The 24,293-nt window shown below is 33.7% G+C and overlaps 1 protein-coding gene across 3 annotated transcripts; it reads right to left on the bottom strand.

Moving 5' to 3' along the window:
• Positions 1–3,017: 3,017 nt before the first annotated feature.
• rsrc2 (arginine/serine-rich coiled-coil 2) lies at positions 3,018–12,397 on the bottom strand. Of its 3 annotated transcripts, none has more exons than XM_073839472.1 (10): positions 12,266–12,397; positions 11,754–11,862; positions 10,118–10,158; positions 7,964–8,139; positions 7,725–7,877; positions 7,527–7,643; positions 5,946–6,025; positions 5,619–5,875; positions 3,927–4,016; positions 3,018–3,562 (listed from the first exon to the last, which is right to left on the bottom strand). In XM_073839472.1, the coding sequence occupies exons 1-10, from the start codon at positions 12,269–12,271 to the stop codon at positions 3,374–3,376; spliced, it is 1,218 nt and encodes a 405-aa protein (XP_073695573.1). In that variant the 5' UTR covers positions 12,272–12,397; the 3' UTR covers positions 3,018–3,373. The 3 variants fall into 3 exon arrangements, with proteins under 3 accessions (XP_073695573.1, XP_073695574.1, XP_073695575.1); XM_073839473.1 differs by having other exon boundaries at positions 5,619–5,872; XM_073839474.1 differs by lacking the exons at positions 10,118–10,158; positions 11,754–11,862; positions 12,266–12,397 and adding an exon at positions 9,746–10,111 and having other exon boundaries at positions 7,964–8,161.
• Positions 12,398–24,293: the final 11,896 nt, after the last annotated feature.

Below are 24,293 nucleotides of genomic sequence, written 5' to 3'. Positions count from 1 at the left end.
ACAGAGACACAGCATCACACTGTCATGTGTGTGACGTCAAATCACTGTGTTTCTAAAGCTCTTGTTCTCTTTTGAGTTTCTGTAGCTAGTGATTGTGCCCTTCTCTAGGCTCAGATGTTTTGGCACCAGGCTTTTGCCCGTTTCACACTGGATGCATAAGCAGAGTTAAAGCTGTGTTTATGCAGAGCACTAGCAGAATTACTCTTTGTGTTTTCACACTGACAGTGTTAGTAGTACACCACTGACAAAATAAAGAGTGCCATCCATTGCTTTGCCTGTTTCAGGTGTAATTCTCTGACCACTAACACCTGTCACACGCATAGCATATAAATGTAATTTGTATAATAAAATGAATCTTAAACTTAAACCTCTCTTTTTACGATTTAAACATGTTTTTCAGGTTTGAGCAAATAAACAATGTTTGGGGTATTTTATTATGATGGAGTAAAAAACACATCACATGTACTATAATGGTAAATTTGTTCATTTTTCATGTATTTTGAAAAGAAATTATACATAGTTGCATAGTTAATTCTGAGTTTGAACTTTATGTCCCACTTTATATTAGATGTCTTTACTTGTATTTACAAAATTCGCTGACTGATACGATATACTTCTCATGCTGTAATGCACTGGTGCCCAAACTTGGTCCTGGAGAGCCGGTGTCCTCCAGAGTTTAGCTCCAACCCCAGTTAGACGCACCTGAACCAGCTAATCAAGATCTTACTAGGCAAACTAGAAACATCCAGCAGGTGTGTTGAGACAAGTTAAAGGTGTTGAGGCGATGGTTTAGTTAGGTTTAAGGGTGCAAGAGAGCAGCAGAGCATCACAATAATAAAAGAAGCCTGACCAAAATCTTTGAAACTGTGATATTTTGTTTGCTATTCATTTGTGAAATTTATTAATATCAATAACATGATAAAATAATACAAATGAAATACAGATATATCCACATGCTGCAGTCACTGGGATATAAGCACCCAGTTCTCTAGCAATGGTCTCTTCAAATGGTCTAAAATGCTGCAAGATTTTTAACAGGAGTCTGCTAATGTGAACATACTACTCCAATCTTAATGTCTCTTAATCGGTTCCCAGTGCGTTATACAGTTGAATGTAAAATACTGTCACTTGTTTTTAACTCTTTAAATGGTCTGCCACCTGCTTCATTTTCCTCGATCAGACTGTTGTGCAGATATGATTTTCATTTGTGGCTTCCTCTATATGCGCAAAATGTCATGCAACCTGTTGTGTGTCCTCCTCAGAATGTCCTGTTGTGTGTCTGTGTCAAGTGTCATTAAATCTGGATATAGATCAGACATAATACAGATGCCATGCCATTCAGTTGGCTTTCAACTTTGCTACCCTCGATGAGCCAAAATGGTGGGGTTTTGGATCCATTCTACAAGTCTGAGATCTCTACTACTTTGGTAAATAAAATAGAATCTAGGATCTGAGAGTCCAGAGTGCTTTAGGTCTGCTCCTTGAAAGAAGGCCAAGCATTGTAGGAGGTACAGACACTATCGCACCCTTGCTGTTTGCGTGGTGTTTAGAAAAGACCTTCTGGAATGGCTGAGAGGCAGCTGGATTATTAAACCGTGCAGGAAGGGTTGTTTTTGGATAAACCGGTCACAAAGATTAGGGATGTCCTATAATTACTATGCAACAAAGAAAAAATGGTTTTCTTACTTGTTTCCAGCAGCAAAATAGCCAAAATACCTAAAAAATACTTACATCAAGATTTTCTGGATGAGAAAATTATTTCTTGTTTCCAAAAAAAAAAAAAAAGTGATTTTTTCTTAAAATAATCTGCCAATGGGGTAAAAAAAAAAAAAAAAAAAAAAAACAGAAAACAAATTACTTATGAATAAATCATAAGTACAAAAGCGCACTTCATTTTTTTTTTTTCTGAAAACAAGACCATTTTTATTAGTCTGGAAAATCCTTAATATTTTGGATAGAAGACAAAAAAAAAAATCTAAGAAAAGCTTTTTTTGCAGTGTATATACCAAAGGAAATTGCAAAAGAGCCAAAAATTAACTGCACTGAAAGTCAAATTAGTCTAGAATTCTAAACACTATTGTGAAATTACTATTACATGCGAAACAGATTATGAACTCACTTTGTCATGTAAAAATTGTAGAAATAAAATTTTAAATATATTTTACATTTCATTAATATTTGAAAAAGGCACTTTGGTTTGAAGAGGATATTTTTAAATTTGATTATGGACTTTGATTAGAACAAATACTGTCAGGCAAATATACTAAGTGTACAAAGTATAGCCAGTTATACACTAAAATAAAGTGCACACTATATTGTATGCTTACAATGCATTATATTAAGGTAGCATTTAATGATCAGCCAATCTACTCATTATTATATTTCATAGATTTAAATTCAGACATTATATTTTGGGCCAAAATGTTTTGTGTTTAGACCCATTACTAAATTGTTGACCTCTACAAGCTACTGGTCTTTTTAAACTGAGAAACACTTTTCAGTTTCTCCACTGCAAAAACTGCTTTTCTTACTTAGATTTTTTTTTGTCTTGTTTCCAGCCAAAATATCTTAAAATTCTTAAATCAATTAGGATTTTCTAGACAAGTAACAATGATTGTCTTGTTTTCAGAAAAAGCAAGTCAACTTAAGTGTTTTTTCTTGAAACAAGCAAAATAATCTGCCAATAGTGTAAGAAAAATAATCTTGTTTTCTGTTTGAAATAAGATCTTTTTTCTTACCCCATTGGCAGATTATTTCACTTGTTCTAAGCAAAAACTCACTTCATTTTGACTTGTTTTTTCTGAAAACAAAAAAATTATTTTTATTGGTCTAGAAACACCTTCTTGATTTAAGAATTTTTAGATATTTTGGCTGAAAACAAGACAAAGTGTTTTAGTATTATAAATAATCAGATGTACAAAAAAAGTATGATCTAAATGTGAAATGTTGCTTTTTTTGTTGTCATTTCCCATCTGAAACTGATGAAATGTCTTCCAGGTTCATTTGCGTCCTCATATTTTTTACGTCGTAACCATTTTATTAAAAGCATAAAGCATTCACAATATATCATAGCCCCTGTTACGCCTTGGTCACTGATATATCAGGAATCTCTGGCATCAGACAGTTTGAGTACAAACACAGTGAAATATACAATCACACTTCCCTCCTGAATCCCAAAGCTTTACAATATTAAACAAGTTTCAGAGACCAAGCGACGATACGCGTTTGAGCAATCGACTGTATTTACATGTGAATAAAATGACAGGTCTGATGAATCATACATGCAGCTAATGCACCAGCATCCTCTACAAGCACGTACAAACCAGCTTTACAGCCAGAACTGACAGAAACCAGAAGCACAAACACAGAGTGTTCAGACGGCATCCATGCCCCTGGAGGAGAACGAGGAGGAGAAGCCCAGACCCATTCCCCTCTGTGTGTGCGTCTGCGATCGGGCCATTTCATACTGAACGTCCAGATTACGGAACATCTCTTCCTGCTGCTGCAAGGTTTTCAGACCTTCTTCATTAGCAGCTCCTGATGAACAGCCTTCTTCTTCACCCTACGCTCAACACAACAGGTTTAGCATCATTACACACAACTATTAAAACATCTCTGATCATGAAATAGATATCAGATCAAAAACAAACTAAACAACAAATGGAAATGTTAAAGTTGAAGCATTGAAATTACTAACTGGAATAAAAACTAAAACTAAAATTAGGCTCATTATTAAAACTACCACAAAAAAAAAATCACTGAAAATTAAAAGCTAACTGAAAATATTAATAAAAAAACTGTAAAAATAAAAACACAGCAATTAAAGAACATTTCTATATTAAAATGAGATTTCTCTCCAGTTTACATAATTAAGAACATTTTTAATGAAGTTTAAAAGACTATATTTAATAGAGGAGAACACTTACTTTGATGCCCATAAGTTTGCGGAATTTCACATTTTGGTCTTTATTGCCAAAATTCAGCTTCTCCCAGAGCTCAGCTGTTTGTGACTTGTCCTACAACATAAGAAATTCAGTATTATTATATGTTTAAGACATACATAAGATTTTAAGGATGTCGAAAATAGTGTTATTAGTCTTTATTTAATTACTTAACAATAGCAAAAGGAGCTCTAAAGATTATTTTTTCGGTCTCAAAGGGATCTTATGATTTTTGGTCAAACTGTTCAAAAGTTATAAAAACATTTTGGGCGGTCAAAAACCTTGGACTGAAGATGATTAGTGGCAATCTTTGCATGACATGAAAATACAGGGCACATTTTTTTTTTTTTTTTTATAGTTTCATAAATTACAAAGAAAATGTAAAAGTTTTCACCAACTCTGTAAAATGGCCCATATACACCAGCAAACAAAACAAAAAAGTATTTGATATTACATATGATTTATAATAAACGGAACAATTCATTCAAACACTAAGGCCCGGTTTCAAAGACAGGGTTTAGGTTAAGCCAGGATTAGAACATTAATGTAGTTTTTAGAAATATTCCTTGGGTAAAAAAATTACTGATGTGCATCTTGAGACAAAACAAAAAATCTGACATTTTAAGATCAGGCAGTGCAAATTTCTTTCAGTTTAACCCTCTAGAGCGCTTCGGTCACTTTAGACCGAACATTTTTCTGTTTTGAATTTTTCAAAAACCACAGCTTAATCGGAATGATATGAAACTCTGTGACTTTTATGCCATTTAGAATGTCAACACAAAAAAAATTGAGGGCATGATTCAAGCAGGCTAAGTGGTCGTAAAAAAAATAGTCACACTTGTGCTCTTCGGTCTAAAATGACCGACCACAGGAAATGAATGGGAAATCGACAAAAATACAAATATTCAGAGAATTTTTGTGTGTACAATCTACAAATCCTCCACAATGCTGAAAAAAAAAGTACACAGCAGTGAAGGGGTGACACTCTAAAACACACCCATTCACACACACACACCTCTCTTCGGTCACTTTTGACCAAAACATTTTCGGTTTTGAATTTTTCAAAAAAAATCACAGCTTCATCAGAACGGTACCAAATTCAGTGACTTTTATGGCATTTGGAATGTGAACACACATGAAAAATGAGGGCATGATTCCAAAAAAAAAAAAAAAACAACTTGCGCTCTTTGGTCAAAAATGACCGACCACAGGAAATGAATGGGAAATCGACAAAAATACAAAAATTTAGAGATTTTTTCTGTCTCTTTCTCACACATCCACACACACGCACAAATGAACTGCAACACAGCAAATTTTGAGAATATGTAAAATATTAAAAAAATATATTATTTTAAATTATTCTCAATGGCAAAAAAAACGGATATTAATTACAGCATAAATATTAATTATTACCACAAAACCCTCTCAAAATGCAAAATAAAAAATATTATTAAACAAAAATGAATTCGAACGGTTTTACTGAAAAAAATTACAAAGTGTCCGGTCACTTCTGACAGCGAAGAGCACAAGTGTGACTCCGAAACGAAGAGAACCAGAGGGTTAAACAGTCCAGACATGCATTTTAGTCTGGGACTAGGTTTAAACCTTGTCTATGAAACTGGGGGTATAAGTGGTATATTACTCCGCAATCAACAAATGTGACATGCTTTTCCTCACCCCTTCTTTTTTCCCCTGCCACAACTTTTTCCTCTTCTTCTCCTGCTCCGCAAACTTCATGGGGTTGACCGCTGAGGGATTGTAGTAGCTGGGCACAGCGATGCCCGTCTCTGCCAGCGTTCTGGCCTGAAGCGCTGCCATCTGAGCGGCCATGGCGATCTGAGGAGTGACCTGTGTGCCGGAGGCCAGAAGTGCTGCCACGTTCAGGCCTGGGCTGGGTGCTGCGGTGGCCGGATCGCACAACAGTGGAGCTGCTGCTGTTGGGAAACCAGCCATATATCAGACGGATGTAATGCTAAAGTCAGATGATCTGCGGCAGTTACTTGCCTGCTGTGACCTCCTGTTGTTGACGTTTTTCCAGCAACTCCTTTTCTTTCTGTTCTTGAAGCTTCTTCGCTCTCTCCAACCTTGGAAGGGGAGGAGAATGTATTTAATGAACTTGAAGACCACTCAAACATCATTAATCGAATATTTTATGTGGGTTTTCACAATGGATGGTTTTTGCTGATTAAAGCTGCAGGACATTTCAAAATAACACTGAAACTAGGTGTGTTTTAAATATTTTTATCATCTGCAGTAATAACATAATTGTTGTTTTAAGCATATGCGAGCTGGCATTAGAGTACGTCACTTACTTTGTAAAACAAACTAAAATGCATCTTGAAGGTATAAAAGCCATGCAGTTAAAAATGCCACTACAAATCAAGTTATAAAAGCCATAAAAGCCATTCACTGATCAGAGAACAAACACAACCCTAATTCAAGAAGGGAGTCTTAAAAATGGCCATAGAATATTGTTTTACTAACTTAATTTAAGTTTAGTTGTGGTTTGTTGGTAGGCTATAATGTCTACTAGAATGTTACAAATGTTTAGTGTTAAGTTAATATTTTTAAATCGATTATATTAATTTTTATTTAACTGCATAATTTCAAGATTTAAAGGAAACAGAATGGTCTGACTTTGGAAATGAAATTATGCTAAAAATGCAAATCTTGTCTCAGACACCAGGTGGCGCTTATGGAACAGCCGAAATATGTTTTTCCTTATTTACTGGTGCACATATAAACATAGCTTTAATGTGTAGTAAACAGAGGTAAAATGTAAAAATGCTGTCGGAAATTTTCAATTCATCATTTAAAAAAAAAAAAAAAAAAAACACTAACCCGACCGACAAATGTCAAATTATGCAGTCTGTAATGTGTCTATGTTCAGTGTTCAAACCTTAAAATCACTCATATTAAACAGTACACTTCAAAAAAAATATTTTCTCACTTAGATTTTAGTTTTTTTTTCAGCCAAAATATCTAAAGATTCTTAAAACAAGAAGGATTTACTATACAAGTAAAAATGGTCTTGTCTTCAGAAAAATTAAGTGCATTTTTGCTTGAAACAAGCAAATTAATCTGCCAATGGGTTAAGCAAAAAAAAAAATCTTATTTCAAACAGACAACAAGATTATTTTTCTTACCCCACTGGCAGATTATTTTGCTTGTTTCAAGAATAAACACACTAGAAAATCCTTCTTGATTTAAGAATTTTTAGATATTTTGGCTGGAAACAAGACAAAAAAAAAAATAATCAAAAAAAGAAAAGCATTTTTTCACTGATAAAATAGATGTTTCCTGCAGGAGTATTGGACATTTTTGAGATATACTTAATTACTGCACTACAAGTTAACCAAATCAGACCAAATCAGATTGTAGACTAAATCTACTCAAGATTTAGTCAGCTAAAATGTCAACTAATACTGAAAGATGACTGGTGACTTTCAGATGGCATTTTAGTTACAAGATTATGGATAAAACCAAATCAAAACCAGCTGTCAAAATGAACTCAATTCAGTTCTATCCAGTCTTTAAAGTCTGAATCCCTGACGTTTTATTTGTGGAAAACAGACGGGACTCTACCTTCTGGCCAGTGCCTCCTGTGCATCCATGGCTGCGTTTCTGCCTCTGAAGGTCACAGGACTCACTGACCGACTGCGACTTTTTCTCCGTGCTTTCTCTGACCTCTTCTTCTTCTCCCTGGATCAAATTAAACCATCTCACAGTTCTACTACAGATCCAGTTTCATGCAAAATCCCGAACACAAAATCTCATGCCAACCTGCTCTTGCTGCGGCTCCTGCTGCGATGTCTGTGTTTGCCTCTGGAGTTCGATCGAGACCTGGCCCTCCTCTTCTTGTCACAACTCTTCGATCTCCTTTCGCCGCTGCGCGAGCGAGATCTCTTTTTGTCCCAGTTTCGATTGTGATGTCGTCTACAATAAAACATTAACTCACAAACCTAAGCACACTACCGTAAATCTTGTTGCATGAAATGAAAATGCACGTCAAATGAAAATACCTTTCCCTGGAGCGTGATCTCGATAGGCTTCTCGGTCTGGAGGACTTCTTGTCTTTCCGGCGATGTCGCTCCTCCACGTCTTCAGACAGCCGATCGCGGCCTTTATCTGACATCTCCAGCTGCTCCTCTGATCCGCTCTGACATCTCAGAGCTTTCTCAGAGTCCTTCTTCCGTGCCTGTTTTAAGAAGAATTGGTCTCTTTCAGGAAAATAGTGCAATAAAGAGAGTTAGTAAGTTGGTTTGAGAACAAACTTGCTAAAATAAACAGTTTTTAATCTATGCCAACTTCCACCACCATCCGAGTGCAGCGTGTACAATTACATTAACACACATGAGTGCATTTAACCAGCACATTTACACCCAGTTCATGAGAGATCTTTATTGCAAGAAATCTACATAGCATCTATTTACTCCAACATAAACATAAGTCAACATGAAATCAAAACGAACCCCATTTACTCGCACATTCCTCCTTGAATGTTTATCAAAATGCAATTATGTTTTAAATCTAGTTTTTGCTTTGTCATTATGAGCTATATTAAAATTAAATCAAAGGAGATATATATATATTACAGAAGGTTCAAACACAACACAATGCATTAATATGGTGTTTAGGCAAAAATCTTCCTTCTGTTCAAAAGTTTTCACCCCCGGATCTTAATGCATGTTTTTCCTTCTGGAGCATCAGTGAGTGTTTGAACCTTCTGTAATAGTTGCATATGAGTCCCTCAGTTGTCCTCAGTGTGAAAAGATGGACTTTAAAATCATTGTTGGAAAGGGTTCAAATACACAAAAATGCTGAAAAAGGATTTTTCTGAAGAACAGCAGACAGTTTAACTGTTCAGGACAAACAAGGGACTCATGAACAACTATCACTAAACAAAAAAACACAGCTGTGGATCATTCAGGAAACAACTCAGTATTAAGAATCAAGGGGGTGTAAACTTTTGAACGGGGTCATTTTTATAAATTCAACTATTATTTTCTCTTGTGGACTATATGTGACCCTGGAGCACAAAACCAGTCTTAAGTCGCTGGGGTATATTTGTAGCAATAGCCAAAAATACATTGCATGGGTCAAAATTATTGATTTTTCTTTTATGCCAAAAATCATTAGGAAATTAAGATGATGTTCCATGAAGATTTTTTGTAAAATTCCTACTGTAAATATATCAAAATGTAATTTAATTAGTAATATGCATTGCTAAGAACTTAATTTGGACAACTTTAAAGGTGATTTTCTCAGTATTTTGCTTTTTTTGCACCTTCAGATTCCAGATTTTCAAATAGATGTATCTCAGCCAAATATTGTCCTACCCTAACAAACCAGACATCAATATAAAGCTTATTTATTGAGCTTTCATATGATATATACATCTCAGTTTGGTAAAATTGTTTCGTGGTCCAGGGTCACATATGTAAACATCTTTATGTGAAATAAATATCTTATTCAGGTCAGTAGTAATAAAAAACATGCCTTTCGTATGCTCTTATTTTAATAAAATAATTAGCATTTTACAGATTCTGCAAGGTCATACACCTTGCAGAATCTGTAAAATGCTAATTATTTTAAATGTAAATGTAAATGTAAATGTTCGCCCTCAAATGTATATCTGAAAATAATCTAAGTGCGTGCAACTTAACTGTTTTAAAACTTGCATGCATTTACATTGAGAACGGCCACTCATGATTTAAACAGCGATTCTGCAAAAAAGGCAGTAACTGGGGTTGTGAGACAACAAGATATTGCTTAATAGGCAAATAAATATGACTGATAGTTACCTGTCCAGGTAGTAGGCATATAATTTTGCTATCTGTCAGCAGCGTCTTCAGTTCAGAGAGTCTCTTCGTGCATTAGCACGCTGAGTATAATTTATTATAGAAATGTTATCATGTGATCTAAAATACAGGACGTTAAAAAAGCTCCCAAACAGACATTTCTCTCCATCTGTAATCAATACTAATCAAACTTACGATTACATGCACTCGTGATTACATCTCAGTGCTTTTCTTCTCAGTCTGGCATTTCGTTCCTTCTGTCTAAAGCTGCATACTTACCCAGGACTAAAGCTAGAAATGCCAGCTGTAAAACTACTGATGATGTGACCAGTTTAATTTAGGTCTACATGACATCAATGGACTAAAGTTAGTTACCTCTTTGCTTCTGCTGTGGCTTCGTCTGTGCCTCTTGTCTCCTGAAACACAAAAACAAACAACTGAATTATTGGACGATGGACACACATAAATTCATTGCATGCATTCGCATTTTTTTTTATGTATGTTTGTATGTTGTTTTATTGCTCAACGGAGAAAATATGGACTAAAATCCTGGTATGTTTTCCTCAAAAAACGTATTTCTTTGCGACTGAAGAAAGAAAGACATGAATATCTTGGATGATGGGGGGGTTAGTAAATTATTAGGATTTTTATATTATTATTATTTTGGAAGTGGAGTAATTCTTTAAGGGGAGACACTGCATGCAAAACACCATGCACCAGTCAAGTTTAAGAGACTAGTGGAAAGAAAACACCCAAAAGACACTGTTAAGTCTTTCTTTTATAGCACTTTATCTATTTGTGTCAATGGATTTCAATCACAATAAATATTTTTAAAGGCCAAGAGTTTTTTCTCCTACACTGAGCCATAAATCTCCACTTCAGCAGCACTTACACACACCACACTTTATTTTTTTATTCCTGTCTATATCCTGAAGGTTTTTACAGAGGGATTTGTTTATATATAATTTGCTTGATTTTATTCATTTTATTCTCCCAAAAATAGTAAAAATACATGGTTTTCTGTCTTTGACAAAATGAGATCTCCTCTGTAACAAAATGACAAAATGAGATCTCCTCTGTAAAAACATTTGACTCTAATATGTCCAAAAAAATTAAAGAATTTTGAAACTGACTTCATCCAGAGTTTAGATTTTTGTACTAGAAATATATGCAAAAAAGTGCATATTTCATTAAATAATACTCATTTGCATAAACAAAACTAACATTTTAGAAAACTTGTAATACAAAATTTTTTTTGCAATTATCAATGTAATCAATCAACTGAGTAAGTAACGTTAAGGTCAAAACTATTAGTTATCGTTTTACCCTGTTCACCTGCAGTGTCTCGCCTTAAAGGATGAGTTCACTTTCATAATGCACAGATAATGTACTCACCTCCTTGTCATCCAAGATGTTCATGTCTTTCTTTCTTCAGTCGTCAAGAAATTGTTTTTTTGAGGAAAACATTTCAGGATTTCTCTCCGTATAATGGATATGTATGGCGCCCCGAAGATTAAACTTCCAAAATGCAGCTTCAAAGGGCTCTAAACGATCCCAGCCGAGGAAGAAGAGTCTTATCTAGCGAAACGATCGGTTATTTTAAAATAATTTACAATTTATATACTTTTTAATCTCTACACAGAGCTAGAAAAGATGAGCATTTGAGGTTAAAAAGTATATAAATTGTATTTTTTTCTTCTAGAAAATAAATCGTTTTGCTAGATAAGACCCTGTGATCGTTTAGAGCCTTTTGAAGCTGCATTTCGGAAGTTCAAACTCAGGGGCACCATCCATATCCACTATAAAGAGAGAAATCCTGACATGTTTTCCTCAAAATTAAGACTGAGGAAAGAAAGACATGAACATCTTGGATGACAAGGGGTTGAGTACATTATCTGTACATTGTTATGAAAGTGAACAAATCCTTTAAGGACGTTTGGTTATTTGTGTTGGAAAACAGAAATCCTGAGCAAGGCATTATTTTTAATGTCTGTTTAATGTCTTGTTCTACCTGACTTGCGTTTTCTCTCCACGGATCGTGATCTGGATCGAGAGCAATGCTTCGAGCTCCTCTGACGATCTTCATCTGTGTGAGATTTTCCCGACAGGGACTCATTTGCCTGATTGGAGACAAAGCACAGTCGAAATCCTTCTAATGTAACCAATAAGAAAGTATTAAACCACTCTCAGATTATAAACACTTCTAATTCTCAGTGTTAGCCTGAGTAGCATCACGCTAGCCAGCTAATCGCCTCAGGTTTATGTGCACAATACTACTACAGAGGAAATTCTCATCAAATAAATTAATTCAGCATCTCAAATTGACATTAGTTGTGAATATAAATGGTTGGAATTTAGTTCACGGTGTTGTTTTGAATCTTACGAGTCTTTCAGTCTGTCTTAGAAGAGGCGTTCCGCCATTTTCCGAGTACAAAACTCAGCCAATGAATTACAGTTTGCACAGTTATGTGCTTTTGTCGAACGTAATCTCGCTCAAATCAATAATCGAACAAATATACTTACCGCCATGTTGAAGAATAAAGAAAGGAATTCGCTGTATCCCTGTAGTTAGTGGCAGAAAGCGAACAGCTCCTTCGATCATCGGTTTCTTCTGCGGCGGAACAATACCCGGATGTTGCTCTCTCTCTCCTTCTCCTGATTCTCGCAGAAAGCTGATAAACACAGCGCCGCCCTTGCGGCTGAACTCGAGCACTCAAATTGTACATCCTTAAAACAATATAATGTAAATATAAATAATTTTCATTAATGTTAATGTTTTTAATTAGTGTTTATCATAAATGTTATGGGTTTTCACATCCAAATATGACTTTCTGTTATGAAACTGGACATCATTTCATACATGTCTACTGTAGAGGAAACCAAATCAGTTTATTATGCATATTATTGGGAGACATAACAATTGAATAAGAAAAGTAAATGATATATCAATATTCTTATGAAATATTAGATATTATTATGAAAATCTGGCTTATTATTACTGCCATTATGACCATTCTTTTTTCAACATTGTGTCCCAACAGCAACACATCGATAAATAGGAAAACCAGTTTATACACATACTGCATCAAACTAAATGGTATAGAAAAATAATTTTGTTATATGTTTTATAACAGATGAGAATCATCTTTAAACAAAGTTTGGTATAAAAACATTCTGAAACCTAAAATTGTTTTGCCTTTCTGATGTCTATTTATGCCTTCTTCTTTTTTTTTTTTAATAGAAAAACTAGTGTTCTAGTGTCCTCTACAGAGGACATAGGATTAAATATGAATAAAATATAATTTTTCAAAAATTTTCCCTAAGGTTCTAAACAATGTAATGGCTAAATTCATGAACCTTTCTGAAAGCTGAATAAATAAGCTTTCCATTGATGTAAGTATTGTTAGAATAGGACAATATTTGGCCAAGAAAATCTGGAATTTGATGGTGCAAAAAAATCCAAATATTGAGAAATACGCCTTTAAAGTTGTCCAGATGAAGTTCTTAGCAATGCATATTACTAAAAAAAATACGTTTTGATATATTTATGGTAAGAAATTTACAAAATATCTTCATGGAACATGATCTTTATTTAATATCCTAATGATTTTTCACATTAAAGAAAAAGCAATAATTTTGACTCAATGTATTTTTGTCTATTGCTACAAATATACATGTGCTACTTAAGACTGGTTTTAAGACTGGTTCTAACCCCTGCTCACTCCCTTAAATTACATTTTTTCGAAGTGAATGGGTGTCGAGTTTAAAATTTAAGTCATCATCATTTGTGTTAAATAATTTCTAAAATAGCACACATATATTCCTAGTATTCCTTAGTTTTTTTCTTTTCCAAAAAGGTCTACTAATTGGTACTTACTGAACAACCCCCTGCAACTAACAATGGTTATTCACAATGCAATGCCAGTGTTGGATATGTTTTTTAATATTTAACTTGCAATAATCCATCAACAAGGAGTATATTAACCAAGTGTCAGTTGTTGGGTGTGCTATGGTCTGCAATATTTGTATGAATTCAATTCAATATAGGCAAACCAAAAATGATTCAGAATTGTTGATATTTTTGTATAGTGGATGCGGGACACTATAGTTCATTTATATAAGTGAGGATAACAAAATTAATCCTGTTTAATCCCAAATTTCTCCTAGACATGAAAATATCAAAATCTTTTGTCATTAGTAACCCTTTAAAATATATATTTTTTGAAAAGTGTGTGAAAAATTGTGTTTTATAGTCGGTCGCATAATGTGTATACTGAATGAACATATTTCTGCAGTCATAAAAATGGTTATATATCTTAGCCCAGCTATTTTAAACTCTTTGATCACATTCTAGGGTTACTATTTTGCATTAAAAAAAACCTTATACAACATTGATAGGACTACTGAGATAAAAGACATAAAATATATAATCATCAACGTATTTCAAAACTGTTACTTTATTGTAACACATATCATCAAATTGTTCTATTAGTGCTAGCAGTATTGCAACATCAATATTGTAACTTATTTGTAACATTTGAACTTTTGATTTAGTGCAACATTTTGCAACATTTGAGTGAAAACTTCACTAAAAACTGCATTGGGTTTCTATTGTAAACCTAAGTTGACTGTTATCCCACCGTCAACATGTTTCCTCATCCTATGAGCACACTCAACAAAACTCAATATATGTGGGTTTATATATTAATACTAGACACCTTAGAGAGAATGTGCACCAAAACTCTTTGGCATATCTTTACTAGCCTTATGTTTTGGTGCTTTGATGCAGACATAATCTCTAAATAAACTGCTCTGCTCATGTGACAATTTGCACTAATCATGTGAAACTGCACATATTTAATTGAGACCCTTTATTTTTTCCATATTTGCAGGAAGTGCACTGAAACATCAGTCAATAAAGTGTTTAGAGCTTTTAAAATGAAAACCTTTTTTGGTCACAATTGTGAGCAGGTTAAGTAAACCGTGGCATTTTATACCCAAACATTCTTCATAGATTGGACTATCAGTAAAACTGATACAAATTTGAGACCAAAAATTGTTAAGACATTTTGACCTGACCATGTTTTGCTTAAGTTTTTATTGCTGATGCAACTTTTTTACACCACAGACTGAACAAAATTAAGCATTGCTTGGTAATTGGTCAACAAAGTATTGATAGTTGTGTAAATATTGTCATACAGTTGTCTGAATTTTTGGTTGATTGTAATCCATTACATATATCAAAGTTATCTGACATTATCAAGATGAATTTGTTCTGACAGTTTAACTCCTGTGTTTGTGTCCACTAATGATCATCACTGCAAAAAAAATGCTTTTCTTAGATTTTTTGTTGTTTCCAGACAAAATATTAAAACTTTTAAATCAAGAAGGATTTTCTAGACAAGTAAAAAAAAATTAAGGGAATGTTTGCCTAAAACAAGCACAATAATCTGCCAATGGGGTAAGAAAAATAATATTGTTTTCTGTTTGAAATAAGATTATTTTGTTCACCCCATTGGCAGATTATTTTGCTTGTTCTAAGCAAAAACTCACTTAATTTTGACTTTTTTTTTTTTTTCTGAAAACAAGAAAATCATTTTTACCTGTCTAGAAAATCCTCCTTGATTTAAGAATTTTTTGCTATTTTGACTGGAAACAAAACAAAAAATCTAAGTAAGAAAAGCATTTTTTGCAGTGATGAATGGTTTAAGAGAGATTTGTGAAAAAATGCTCCTGTCTTTATGACTGTGCTGAGAATATCACACAGATATGTGCCCAAAATTATAATTCTTAAAGTTCTTTTAAAACAGTCTCTGTACATATGGCATAACAGATCAAACAGAAGCAGGACATTGAAGTCAATGCACCAGCGCTTAGTGATTTACTCCAGATGTATCTGATGATGTGGGTTTTTTTACCGCAAAGGACAATCTTCACCAACAGATGCAGTTTACAGCAACACACAGATTTGTGGTATACAGTGCCTTGCAAAAGTATTCATACCCCTTCATTTTTTTCACATTTTGTTTTGTTGCAGCATTATGTTAAACTGCTTTAAATTACTTTTTTCCCACATCAATCTACATCTCATACACCATAATGACAAAGCACAGAACAGGCTTGTAACAACTTTGCAAATTTATTAGAAATAAAACACTGAAAATATCCTGTTTCATAAGTATTCAAACCCTTATGGGACACTCGAACTTTATCTCAGGAGCATTCATATCGCTTCTAGATGTTCCTACACTTGGAGTGGAGTTAAACTGTGGCAAATTCATTTGAATGAGTCTGATTTAGAAAGACACACACCTCTCAGAAAAGGTCTAACAGCTGAAAATGCAGATCAGAGCAAAAACCAAGATAACTGCCTGTAGAGCTCAGTGACAGACTTGCGTTAAGGCGATGATCTAGAGAAGAGTTCAGAAACAAATCTGCTGCATTGAAGGTTGACAGAAGCATTCTCCATAATGGAAGACGACTGGAACAACTAGGACTCTAGAAAATGTCCAAGCTGACAGAGATGGAGAGGTGAAAAGGTGAGGCAAAGAATGGCAGATAATTGCCAAATGCAGATGTGCAAAGATGCTCACATCAGACCCAAAAACACTTGAGGCTGTAAAGCTGCTTCAACTATGGACTGAGTTATACTTATGCAATCTACTTATTTCAGTGTTTTATTTTTAATACATTTGTCACATTTGCAAATCTGGTTTTGCTTTGTCATTATTATGGTGTATGGAGTGTAAATTGATTAAAAATAATTTAAAGCAGTTTAACATAATGCTGCAACAAAACAAAGTGTGAAGAAAATGAAGGGGTATGAATACTTTTGAAAGGCACTGTGTATATATATATATATATATATATATATATACAAAGTGCATACAGTACCAAATTTGACAGTTGAGGCAAATTCTGTAAACACTGCTTTTTTTTATTGTGCTTGGAGGTTCGTTCAGACAGTCAACCTTTGTGGCACCAAATGCATTGACACACATATCAGATGGACTTCTGGAAAAAGGGTGCACTGTATAAAAGAAAAAAAAATGTTTCAACTTAAAAAAGTAAGTATTCATACTGCTTTAAAAATTTAAGTTTACTCAACTCAAATATCCACGTTTTCATGTAGTACAACTTAACATTTCATGTTGATTAAACTCAAAAATTTAAGGCAGCATGAACACTTACTTTACTGTGCAAAGAACAAGACTGTCAAAATTACTCAAATTTAACCTGACACAAACTCATTTTTACTGTATGATTTCATTTTATTTACACTGCCAGTCAAAGCTTTTGAACAGTAAGTTTTTAATGTTTTTTTAAAGTCTCTTCTGCTCACTAAGCCTGCATTTATTTGATCCAAAGTACAGCAAAACATTTTTATTATTTAAAATAACTGTTTTCTTTTTGAAAATATTTTAAAATGTAATTTATTCCTGTGATCAAAGCTGAATTTTTAGCATCATTACTGCAGTCACATGATCCTTCAGAAATCATTGTAATAAAAAATATGAAGAAAAAGTGTGAATGCATTAATGCATTGGACTAAAAGCCTGGGTGTTGTTTAGAAAAGCCCTGTGATCAAAAACAAATGAGAGCAAAATGTGTCTCAGTTTTCTTTTTGAAACATCAGTTACTGTCGTTGTAACCAAGTATTATCATAAAGTGTTCAAATATCACTGTCTAAATCAGAATAGTTCAATAAGAATTTATAATTAATCTAAATATGTTACTGTAACGACTGCCAAAAATAGCAACAAGAACAAAAAACAATAATTTAAACTGATGGTGATTTTATTAAGTAAGCATATTGTTTGTGATCTGTCTGTAGATTACAATGAGCCTGACGCAGCATGCAACTGTAAAAGAGAGAATGAGTGAGCTTGTGGAAATCTGCATGGTGTCAGCAAAGAAAAATGCAAAATTCTCCATTTGATCATCATGAAGGTCTTCCCCAGTTATACTCAGATCTAGATTATTTAGAAAGGAAACCACCAGCCCTGTCACTATGTGAACTTATTGAATGCAACACTGATGAGAAGATAGGCTTCCTGTTGCAATACATACTCTTAAAGCCTAAGGGGAGACACTGGAGGCAAAACACTGTTTTTTCATGCACCTGTCAAGTTTCATAAAGTGTTTTTTCAAACTAGTGGGAAGAAAACATCCAAAAGACACTGTTAAGTCTTTCTTTTATAGCACTTTCTCTATTTGTGTCAATAGATTTCAATTACAATACAGATTTTTGAAGGCCAAGAGTTTTTTTCTCCTACACTGAGACATAAATCTCCACTTCAGCAGCACTTACACACACCACACTTTACATTTTTATTCCTGTCTATATCCTGAAGGTTTTTACAGAGGGATTTGTTCATATAGAATAAGCTTAGATTTTATGCAACATTTTATTCCCCCCAAAAATAGTAAAAAAATATATAGTGTTTCCCGTCTGTTCCTTTTGAACAAAATGAAACAAAATATCCTCTGTAGAATTTTGAAACTGACTTCATCCAGTGTTTAGATTTTTGTACTAGAAGTGTATGCAAATTTGCGCATATTTCATTAAATAGTGCTCTTTTGCATATTTACACCTAACATTTTAGAAAACTTGTAATACAAAAAAATTCAAAAAGGTGAGACACTGCAGGTGAATAGGGTAAAACAAAAATATGACCTTACTTACTCAGCTGATTGATTACTTTGATAATTGCAAACATTTTTTGTTTTACAAGTTTTCTAAAATGTTAGGTTTAAATATGCAAATGAGCAATATTTAATAAAATTTGCTCTAATTTGCATACATTTCTAGTACAAAAATCAACACTGGATGAAGTCAGTTTCAAAATCTTGTTTATATTTTTTGACAAATTAGAGTCAAATGTTTTTACAGAGGAGATTTTGAAAAAAAAAAAAAAAAACCTTACAATACCTATTTTTTACTATTTTTGGGGAATAAAATGTATAAAATCAAGCAAATTATAAATGAACAAATCCCTCTGTAAAAGCCTTCAGGATATAGACAGGAATACAAATGTAAAGTGTGGTGTGTGTAAGTGCTGCTGAAGTGGAGATTTATGGCTCAATGGAGGAGAAAAAACTCTTGGCCTTTAAAAATATGTATTCTAACTGAAATCTATTGACACAAATAGATAAAGTGCTATAAAAGAAAGACTTAACAGTGTCGTTTGAGTGTTTCTTTTCTACTAGTCTGAAATACACTTTATGAAACACCAAAAAGCCCAAAATCTCAAACTTGACAGGTGCATGAAAAAACAGTTTTTTCATGCATCTGAAGACCCTTAAAAAAGACCATTCTGTCTCTTCACGAAAAGAAAAAAAATGTGTTAAATAGTTTTAAATGAACTGGGTTTGAAAAAGCTGGAGGAGAATCAAAATGACAGACATCAAATAATGCACCCGCAATGAAAGGAAAGTCTTAGAAAGGTCATCTTAGAAATCCCAAAGCATCTACACTCTTACTAATGAAACCACCTCAGCTCAGATAAGAAGGTATTCTTCTGTGGGATTCCATCAGCAACGTCTGGATTTTGCCGCATGTTGCAATCAGACGTGATGACAGCAGTAAACAAGATAAGAGATGTCAGGATAAAAGCGTTCTCATTACATCAGTGCTTCAGGTCTATCGAGGCCGTTCTGAGTCTGTAGGCGGATCACAGTCTGTTGCATCATCAAGGTTTCCTCAATCTTAAATTCCACTTTGAAAGTTGTGCATTGACCTATTACCAGAGCGCTTGTGTCATGGAGAACAGATGCAGGGGGCATTTACCGCTTTGGAGCATCAAAATCATTTCGCAAGACGATTCTCAGAATAAATTACACACTGATTCGTGGAACGAACCGGAAATGTGTTCTACATTAAACAGCATATTGTTTAGATTATCATTAACATACGGTGTGCTATTAATTCTTTGTGAAGTTTGGGGACAATCACAGAGAACAGTAGTTATTGTCAACTGAAACTAAACTGAAGCATAAAAGCATAATATAATTCTTGTTTTTGTTTAGTTTAGTTTAAGTTAAGGTGAGACACTGTAGGTGAATTGGGTACAACAATAAAAAAACAGTTATGACCTTACTTACTCAGTGGATTGATTATGTTGATAATTGCAAACATATTTTTTGCATTACAAGTTTTCTCAAATGTTAGGTGTAAATATGCAAAAGAGCATTATTGAATTAATTATGCACCAATTTGCATGCATTTCTAGTACAAACATTTACAGTCAAATACTGAGGGAATTTTGGGTATCTCATTTTTGTCACTTTATAATTTAGAAAATACTTAGAACAGACAGAAAACATTATATTTTTTATGATTTTAGGGGGGAAACATGTTTTATAAAATCAAGCAAATTATATCTGAACGAATCCCTCTGTAAAACCCTTCAGGATATAGACAGGAATACAAATGTAAAGTGTGGTGTGTGTAAGTGCTGCTGAAGTGGAGATTTATGGCTCAGTGTAGGAGAAAACACTCTTGGCCTTTAAAAATATGCATTGTAAATGAAATCTATTGACACAAATAGATAAAGTGCTATAAAAGAAAGACTTAATAGTAACTAAATATCACCTCCAAGCCAAGTGAGAATGACAAAGGTTTTACAAAAAATAGATATTTTGGGCTGTCAAAGAAAAAGCATGTATAGGAGACAGCTGGGAATGTTGTCCCAGAATGAGGAGCCCACAAATGTCCTCTATAGTATAGACTAGAGATTGTGCCATAACCCATAAATTCGGTCGATGGTGGCTTACATCCTTTAAATCCCTCCATACTGCTCTCATCTGTCCCACAGCTGTTAAAAGGAGACCAGATTCCCCACCAAAGCTGAAGCTTTCACAAGCGTGCTTTTCCATTCCACACAAAACACTGATCCACTGATTGTTTGTTTTATGTTTCATTGCAAACTGAGCTTTTAGGATTTGAGAAAACCAAGAAACACTAAGAGTAAACGATAATGTTCTGGAAATGGATTTTGTGCTTCTCTGCAGACGTCACTCAATCCCCGACCGCAGGCTTCTTGAGGAGATGTAGACTCGTAGGAGGGAGCGGAGGTAGGATGGTGCGGATAAATATAAGGTAAATGTTTCAAACTGATTTCTGATGTTTAATGCACAATACTGTCATACACTGTTTTAAAAAGAAGAAGTACAGTGCGATGGAACAATGATATTACAATTGTAAGTGTCAGAGTATCTATTTACAGGCTGTTTACAATCGTTCTGTCAAACAAAATGACTAAAGAAACCTGTCTGGTAACAGGACCATTGGATCACTACTTCTCCATTGTCGTCTTTTCTAAATGCATATAGTTTTAGAGAGGCATTTATTTAACCCTCTGGTTGTGTTCAGGTCAAAAATGCTTTTTTTTACTCAAAAATGAGGTGCCTTCTTTCAGATAAATGAGGCTTACAATTAATCAGATACAAGTAGAAACACAAAACCAGTCCTAAATAAAAGAAAACAAGTGGATAAAAGATTGAATCCAATATTTGGTGATAATATAGCATAATGAGAGAGATTTATAAGCAGATGTTTGGAGTCCGGGAACACCACAAGTGTGACTTTTTGCAATTTTGTACAAAATAAAAGCATTTAAAAGCAAACTTCCTCATTAAACATTAAATCACACTAGTGTGACAAACAGTGCAAATTTGTATAATTTTTTATCTCATATTGTAAAAATTACTCATAAAAACGATTTTTTCACTCAAAAACGAGGTACCTTCTCTCAGATAAATGAGGCCTACGATTAATCAGATACAAATAGAAACACAAAACCAGTCCTAAATGAAAGAAAACAAGTTGACAAAAAGAATGAATCCAATATTTGATAATATAGCATAATGACAGATTTATCAGCAGTTGTTCGGAGTCCAGTCATTTTTGACCGGGAACATCAAAGGTGTGACTTTTTGCAATTTTGTACAAAATAAAAGCATTTAAAAGCCAACTTTCTGATTAAACATTAAATGACACTGGTGTGACAAACAGTGCAAATTTGTATAATTTTTTATCTCATATTGTAAAAAAATTAGGTGGCCACTTTTGGATAAATGAGCCCTACGATTAATCAGATGCAAATAGAAACACAAAACCAGTCCTAAATGAAAGAAAACAAGTTGACAAAAAGATTGAATCCAATATTTGGTGATAATATAGCATAATGAGAGATTTATAAGCAATTAAAATAGTTTGGAGTCCAGTCATTTTTGACCGGGAACATCAAAGGTGTGGCAGGAATCCGAACACAACCAGAGAGTTCAAATAAAAAAATGAAAACAATGAAAAGTGAATAGCCCTAAAACTTCAATTTAATGCGGCACATGCTCATAGTGTTACTGTGGCTCCCTTCCTCAACACTAAAAAAGGAAGGTTCCATTTATTAATGTAAAAAAAAAATTATATGCATATATATTTATGGAATATTGCATATGCAAACTACATTACATTTGTTTCTATATGTTACCCTGGACCACAAAATGAGTCATAAAAGTCAATTTTTTAAAATTGGGATTTATACATCAACATCATCATCATCATCATCATCATAAATAAGTTTTCCATTGATGTATGGTTTGTTAGGATAGGACAATATTTGGCTGAGATACAACTATTTGAAAATCTGCAATCTGAGAGTGCAAAGAAATCTAAATATTGAGAACATCGCCTTTAAATGAAGTTCTTAGCAATGCATATTACAAAAAAATTAAGATTTGATATATTTATAATGGCAGTTGAACAAAATATCTTCATGGAGCATGATCTTTACCTACACCGCAAAAAATGCTTTTCTAGCTTAGATTTTTTGTCTTGTTTCCAGCCAAAGTATCTACAAATTCTTAAATCAAGAAAGATTTTCTAGACGAGTAAAAATTATTTTCTTGTTTTCAGAAAAAAAAAAGTCAAAATTAAGTTTTGAACAAGCAAAATAATCTGCCATTGGGGTAAGAAAAATAATCTTGTTTAAATAAGATTTCTTTGCTTACCCCATTGGCAGATTATTTTCTTGATTTAAGAAAAAGCAAAGTGTTTAAGGGTGTTTCAAATGTAAAGTTTACTGTTTCTAACATATTTTAGTGTCACTTTTGATAACCCTTTGCTTAATGTTTAATTAACTTTTGATTGATTTAGCATGTGGCCTTCTGTTTTACCACCTGTAGAACTATGGTAGATATTGAAGGCACAGTATTATTATAATCACATATTATACATAAAAATGTCAAAACTCAAACAAGCAATTAAAGTTGGGAGGGTGGAGTGGATTTTTATGAAATTATGATGCCACTGTGCATCATAAATGTAAATTCCCATTAGTTAAAACCACTGATCGACAGATTAGAGAGGAGTTTAAATATGGCTAAACACATTGACACTCATCAATAAATCATCTCAACATGGCATTCAGAGTTGAGTTGTGCACCGCTGGTGAGTCTTGTTTTAAATGTTGACCTAAATATACTAGTTCATGAGGCACATTATTGTTCTCACAGCTGGTAACAAAGCAGGAGTAAATGATCATTGAGCTTAGATTGTATTATTGATTTAAACCAAATACCCTTGCCAATGTGTCAGCTGTGTTTTGTATTGTTTTAGGACTGTTGACTTACAACTTTCTTGCATTTGTAGGTTTGCTCCTGCTGTTGTCTGTACTGCACTCCAGTCAGTCCGCACCACACTCCGGTCGACACGCAAGAATCGCGGCTGAGCAAATGGCAAAATTGGGTGAAGATGCCTTGAATAGTCTGGTAGGTCTCAAAACAAACACCTGTTTTGTTTCTGCCTTATAAACTAGAAACATTGCATTTTATTCTGGTTGAGCAATCTAGAACAAATATCTAAGACAAGAGTCAGGAAATGACTCAAAACAGAAGTACACTGCAAAAAATGCTTTTCTTACTTAGATTTTTTTTCTTGTTTCCAGCCAAAATATCTACAAATTGAAATAAGATTTTTTTTCTTAACTCCTAACCCCATTGACAGATTATTCAGCTTGTTTCAAGCAAAAAATCACTTAATTTTGACTCTTTTTTTCTGAAAACAAGACAATTTTTACTTGTTTAGAAAATCCTTTTAGATTTAAGAATTTGTAGATATTTTGGCTGGAAACAAGACATAAAAGTAAGTAAGAAAGTGCTTTTCTTACTTAGACTTTTTATGTCTTGTTTCCAGCCAAATATCTACAAATTCTTAAATCAAGAAGAATTTTCTTGACAAGTCAAAATTAAGTGATTTTTTGCTTGAAACAAGCTAAATAATCTCCCAATGGGGTAAGAAAAATAATCAGAAATCAAACAGAAAACAAGATTATTTTTCTTACTCCATTGGGAGATTATTTAGCTTGTTTCAAGCAAAAAATCACTAAATTTTGACTTGTTTTTTGGAAACGGCACAAAAAAATTTAATGTCTAGAAAATCTTTTTAGATTTAAGAATTTTTAGATATTTTGGCTGGAAACAAGACAAAAAAATCTAAGTAAGAAAAGCATTTTTTTTTAAGTGTATTCTTTATTCTGTTTATTTTTTACAC

This window comes from Garra rufa, chromosome 5, assembly GCF_049309525.1.
Source record: "Garra rufa chromosome 5, GarRuf1.0, whole genome shotgun sequence".
Lineage (NCBI taxonomy): Eukaryota > Metazoa > Chordata > Actinopteri > Cypriniformes > Cyprinidae > Garra > Garra rufa.
This window is presented reverse-complemented; position numbering and strand designations above follow the sequence as displayed.